The sequence below is a fragment of the Miscanthus floridulus genome, chromosome 5 (genome assembly GCF_019320115.1).
Source record: "Miscanthus floridulus cultivar M001 chromosome 5, ASM1932011v1, whole genome shotgun sequence".
NCBI classification, from domain to species: domain Eukaryota; kingdom Viridiplantae; phylum Streptophyta; class Magnoliopsida; order Poales; family Poaceae; genus Miscanthus; species Miscanthus floridulus.
This window is the reverse complement of record NC_089584.1, coordinates 81,565,053-81,571,148: the sequence shown is the minus strand read 5'-3', so window position 1 is coordinate 81,571,148 and position 6,096 is coordinate 81,565,053. Positions and strand designations below refer to the sequence as shown.

The 6,096-nt window shown below is 57.4% G+C and overlaps 1 protein-coding gene across 1 annotated transcript; it reads left to right on the top strand.

The window, feature by feature from the left end:
* Positions 1-364: 364 nt before the first annotated feature.
* Positions 365-667, top strand: LOC136454827 (uncharacterized). The gene has a single exon (XM_066455094.1). The coding sequence runs from the start codon at positions 365-367 to the stop codon at positions 665-667; it is 303 nt and encodes a 100-aa protein (XP_066311191.1).
* The last annotated feature ends 5,429 nt before the right edge of the window (positions 668-6,096 follow it).

The window sequence follows — 6,096 nt, the reverse complement described above, 5'->3', positions numbered from 1 at the left end:
CACCTTTGATCGAGACGACCACCCCAATCATGTTCCGAATCCCGGGCAGTACCCACTTGTTGTCGACCCCATCATTGGCAACACCTGGCTCTCCAAGGTGCTGATGGACGGAGGCAGCGGCCTCAATATCCTATACGCCAACACCCTGGAGCTCTTGGAGATCGACCGATCGATGCTCTGAGGCGACGTCGCACCCTTCCATGGCATCGTGCCAGGGAAACGCACGTGACCCCTCGGGCGCATCCACCTTCCCGTCTGCTTCGGCACCCCCTCCAACTACCGCAAGGAAGTCCTTACCTTTGAGGTGGTCGGATTCGGAGGAACCTACCACGCCATCTTGGGGCGGCCGTGCTACACCAAGTTCATGGCGGGTCCCAATTATACCTACCTCAAGCTCAAGATGCCAGGGTCCAGTGGTATTATCACGATTGAGTCCACGTATGAACATGCATACGACTGTGATGTCGAGTGCGTCGAGTACGCCGAGGCCCTCGCCGAGGCCAAGACCCTCATCGCCAACCTCGACCAACTCAGTGGCGAGGCGCCTGACTCCAAGCGTCACACAGGGACGTTCGAGCCCACGGAGGCCATCAAGCTCGTCTCAGTCAACCCCGCCTGCCCTGACGACCGGGCGCTGAGGATTAGCGCCACCCTCGATATCAAATAGGAAGCTGTGCTCGTTGACTTCCTCCATGCAAATGCCGACATATTCGCATGGAGTCCCTCGGACATGCCAGGCATACCGAGGGTGGTCGCCGAGCACGCCTTGGACATCCAGGTCGGCTCTAGACTGGTGAAGCAACGCCTGCACCGCTTCGACGAGGAAAAGCGTAGGGCCATCGGTGAGGAGGTGCAGAAACTCTTGGCGGCCGGGTTCATCAAAGAAGTGTCCCACCCAGAGTGGTTGGCTAACCCCGTGTTAGTCAAGAAGAAAAGTGGGAAATGGAGGATGTGTGTAGACTACACCGGTTTGAACAAAGCCTGTCCAAAAGTCCCCTTCCCATTGCCCCGAATCGATCAAATCGTTGATTCCACCGCAGGGTGTGAGACCCTGTCTTTCCTTGATGCGTATTCTGGTTACCATCAAATCAAGATGAAGGAGTCTGACTAGCTTGCAACTTCTTTCATCACACCATTCGGCATGTACTGCTATGAGACTATGGCTTTCGGCCTCAGAAACACAGGGGCCACGTACCAGCGGTGCATGACCTAGGTCTTTGGCGACCACATTGGGCGGACCTTCGAGGCCTATGTGGACGACATCATGGTAAAGACCAAAAAGGCTGGGAACCTCGTCAACGACTTAAGGATAGCCTTCAGATGCCTTAGAGAGAAGGGCATCAAGCTCAATCCCGAGAAATGTGTATTCGGGGTCCCCTGAGGCATGCTCTTGGGATTTATAGTCCCGGAACGCGGCATCGAAGCCAACCCGGAGAAGGTCTCGGCCATAACCAGCATGGGACCAATTAGAGACCTCAAGGGTGTACAGAGGGTCATGGGATGTCTTGCAGCCCTGAGCCGCTTCATCTCGTGCCTCGGCGAAAAAGGTCTGCCTCTATACCGACTCTTGAGAAAATCCGAGCGTTTTTCTTGGACCCCCGAGGCCGAAGAAGCCCTCGACAAACTCAAAGCGCTGCTCACAAATCCTCCCGTCCTAGTACCCCCGACCAGGGACGAGGCCCTCTTACTCTATGTCGCTGCAACGACCCAAGTGGTCAGCGCTGCCGTGGTAGTGGAGAGGCAGGAAGAGGGGCATGCTCTGCCCACCCAACGACCTATTTATTTCATTAGCGAGGTGCTCTCTGAGACCAAAGCACGCTACCCCCACATCCAGAAGCTGATCTACGCCGTGGTCCTGGCCCGATGCAAATTGCGTCACTACTTCGAGTCTCACCCAGTGACTGTGGTATCATCTTTCCCCCTAGGGGAGATAGTTCATAACTGAGAGGCCTCGGGCAGGATAGCCAAGTGGGCCGTCGAGCTTATGGGGGAAACCTTGACTTTTGCACCTCGAAAAGCGATCAAGTCTCAGGTCTTGGCCGATTTCGTGGCTGAGTGGACAGACACCCAACTACCACCTGCTCAAATTCAGATGGAGTGCTGGACCCTATACTTCGATGGATCCCTAATGAAGACCGGGGCAGGCGCGGGTCTACTCTTCATCTCGCCCCTCGGAGTACACATGCGCTACATGGTGCGGCTCCACTTCGCCGCCTCCAACAACGTGGCCGAGTACGAGGCCCTCATCAACGGCTTACAAGTCGCCATCGAACTTGGGGCACGGCATCTCGACGTCCGAGGCGACTCGTAGCTCGTCATGGATCAAGTGATGAAGGAGTCAAATTGTCTCGACCCCAAAATGGAGGCTTACTGCAAATTGGTACGTCGCCTAGAAGACAAGTTCGATGGCCTCGAACTAAACCACGTCGCGTGGAAGTACAACGAGGCCGCCGACGAGCTGGCAAAGATGGCCTCGGCACGGGCCCCGGTCCGCCCGAACGTCTTTGCTAGAGACCTCCACAAACCTTCCATCGACTACACCTTGACAACAGAGGAGGGCCCACCTATGGAAACCACGGCGAAGCTCGACGCCCCCTCTGCTGCCGAGACCCCCTCGACCGAGCCCGAGGTCATGGAAGTCAACACCAAGCCTCCGCAGACTGATCAGGACGTGGATTGGCGAATCCCGTTCCTCGATTGGCTTGATCGGGGGGAGCTTCCTGGCGACAGGACTGAAGCACGACGGCTTGCGCATCGAGCCAAGACCTACGTCCTCTACAATGACGAATTGTACAGGCAAAGTCCCTCAGATGTCCTCCAACGATGTATCACTACTGAGGCGGGCCGAGCCCTGCTTTGGGACTTGCACGCAGGGGCTTGCGGGCACCATGCGGCGCCTCAGACGCTCGTGGGGAACGCTTTCCACCAAGGGTTCTACTGGCCGACGGCGGTCGCCGATGCCACCAAGCTAGTACGCTCCTGCGAAGGATGCCAGTACTATGCTCGGCAGACACATCTCCCGGCCCTGGCCCTGCAAACCATCCCCATCACGTGGCCGTTCGTCGTGTGGGGGCTCGACATGGTCAGGCCTCTGCAAAAGGCCCCCGAGGGCTACACCCATCTACTGGTATCAATCGACAAGTTCTCCAAATGGATCGAGGCTCGTCCGATCAATCGAATCAAATCTGAGCAGGCCGTGCTGTTCTTCACTGACATTATCCATAGATTTGGGGTCCCCAACACCATCATCACCGACAATGGGACACAGTTCACTGGCAAAAAGTTCCTGACGTTTTGCGACGACCACCACATCCATGTGGCCTGGTCGGCCGTAGGACACCCAAGGACCAATGGCCAAGTAGAGCGCGCCAACGGCATGATCCTACAAGGCCTCAAGCCAAGGATTCACAACCGGTTGAAAAAGTTTGGCAAGAAATGGCTTGCCGAACTCCCATTGGTCATCTGGAGCCTGAGGAACACACCAAGCCGAGCCACGGGGTTCACGCCTTTCTTCCTGGTCTATGGGGCCGAGGCCATCCTCCCCACTGACTTAGAATATGGTTCCCCGAGGCTACAAGCCTATAACGAACAAAGTAACCGCACCACCCGAGAGGACGCCCGAGATGTCGCGCTACTACACTCGGCCAAATACCAGCAGAGCCTACGGCACTATCAGGCCCGACGCGTCCGAAGGCGAAACTTGAAGGTAGGCGACCTGGTATTGAGGCTATCACAGAGCAACAAGGGCCGCCACAAGCTGACCCCGCCATGGGAAGGGCCGTACATCATCGCCCAAGTACTGAAGCCTGGGACCTACAAGTTGGCCAACGAGAAGGGCGAAATCTTCACCAACGCTTGGAACATAGAACAGCTACGTCGCTTTTATCCCTAAATTTCCAAAGCATTGTATATGTTGTTTCTCGGAATACAATTAAAAAGCGTTCTTTAGTTGGTCTAATTTTTCGAGAAACCCCCCGAGCCCATCGTGGGTCTCGGCAATACAATAACACGGCAAGGGAGGCTCGGCTCTGCCTCGGTAGAACCAAGCCTCCCTCGGGGGCTAGATGGGGGACTCCCCCTAGGTCCCACGCACCATTCTTCAGTCGTTTTTCGCAAAAAATTCCTACGCCAAGACTCTAGCAGGCTCTGACGAATCGATTGTAAAAACCCCTCGGGCCAAAGTCTGTTTCCTAAGCAAGAGGCCGGTAGAGTCGTGAGACAGCCTACGCCTCTGGGCTACGGCACTCCCTCACTACCTCTCGCCCAAGGGACGGCTTACGCCCCAAGGGGGTGTTTTGCAAACGAAATCTAATCAGGAGCAACAGAGGGTAGAGGCTCGGAAACATGAGAAAAACAACTAAGAAACACAAATACTTCAAAAATAAAGGCCTCGACGGCCACAAGCGTTACGATACAAAAATAACTCCTACTCTATTTTTACATAGCCCCCGGGGCCCAGATCAAGGCTCAGGGCCTTCAGCACCGGCAGATGGTAGGGGAGGAACCACCTCCTCTTCGAAGAGCGTCGCCAGCACCGTGCCAGGGCCTTCCACCGCCTCCATCAGCTTCGTGACCGCCGCGTCGGCCTCCTCGTCATCATCAGGCAGGACATACCCATCACTGATGGCCGAGAGGTCGACACCAACGTAGTGAGAAGAGATGATGGCTAGCGCGCGCTTGACACCTGTGTGTAGCGCTCCTCGGAGCCGCTCGCGCATCTAGCTGCTTAGCACGATCAAACGGCTCCCTAGGGAGCTGCCTGACTGAACCCCTTCAACCTCCAAGGCCTTGCAGGCGGAAAGGGCGGCACGTTTCAGCGCCTCATGCTCCCCGATCTTGGTCTTGAGCACCGTCTGCACCACACTAGAAGCCTCGGCTGCCCGAGTAACCTTTGCCTCTGACTCTGCACCACGGAGAACGGAATAAGGACGAGCGAGGGAAAAACAACCTAAATTAGGAGCGAAAGTCTATGGAACTCACCTTTGGCCATCAGCTCCCAGCGTCGGGTCTCGACCTGATAGGCCTCGGCTTTCTCCTTCCAGCGTAGGGCCTCGGCCCGGGAAGCCTCGGCCTCCTCCTTCAAGCACTGGACCTTTACCCAAGAAGCCTCGGCCGCCCTAGAAGCTTCACTCCCCAGCTCTGCGTCACACAAGGGAGTTAGGGAGCGAACATAAGGAAAAGAAAACAAAATGAGGGGACTAAAACTCACCCTCGACCATCCCCCTCCAAACCACAGCCTCGGTTCGCGAGGCCTCAGCTACAGTAAGGGCCTCATCCAAGGCACCTTTCGTCAGCTGGTGCACACTCTGTTCCGCCCCCAGCTGCCCCGCGAGAGCCGCGGCCGAGGCCGTAGCTTCAATGGCGCGGCCCCTGAAGGCATCCCGATCACTGACCGCGTGGGTGAGCTCCTCCTCCAACTCCTTGACCAACGCCGCCAGAGGGGCAAGCTGCGTCTGGGCCATGGCCGCCTCGACCTTCGTGTCGGCACAACGAAGGCGGAGGTCCTCTACCTCTGCGCTCCGCGCCGACATGAGCTCGTTGGCGCCGGCAAGAAGGCCCTTCTGCCGCTGAAGCTGGCCCCAGACGCCCCTCTCCCGCCAGAGAAAGACCAACTTCCCAAGGGACTGGGTCTCTAGCTCCTAGGGAAGTAGAACAGGGGTCATTGATTGCAACAAAACCCAGAAAAGGACAACGTCGCGCGAGAAAGGAAAACGCGAACCTGGGCGACTCCGGGCAGTTTGTCGGCCACCACGGACAGCGCCGTCCGTAGCGACTGCTCCGCTAGCTGGCGGTATTGCTCAAAGGTGCCCCAGCGCCTGCCCTCGGCTGCGTCCTCAAGGGCAAACAGAGGCTCCCCCTTAGGGTCATCCCGGCTCCACCACAGTACCCGTGGGTGATCCCACCTGCGAGGCTCGGGTCGCACCCACACGAGGGCCGAGCTTCCCTCGTCCAAAATTAGCGCCGGCTGTTCCACGGCACTGGCCTCCTTGGCGTCGACCACCTCTCGTGCCCAGGAAGTATCATCGGAGATCGGATAGACCTCTGCCTCCTGGGCGCTCTCCCGCAACAACGGCGGCCCCTGAACCAAGGGCGCCA

Excerpts from the sequence above, each read along its gene's own strand:
- LOC136454827 (XM_066455094.1), top strand. The coding sequence starts at position 365 with ATGGCGGGTCCCAATTATACCTACCTCAAGCTCAAGATGCCAGGGTCC.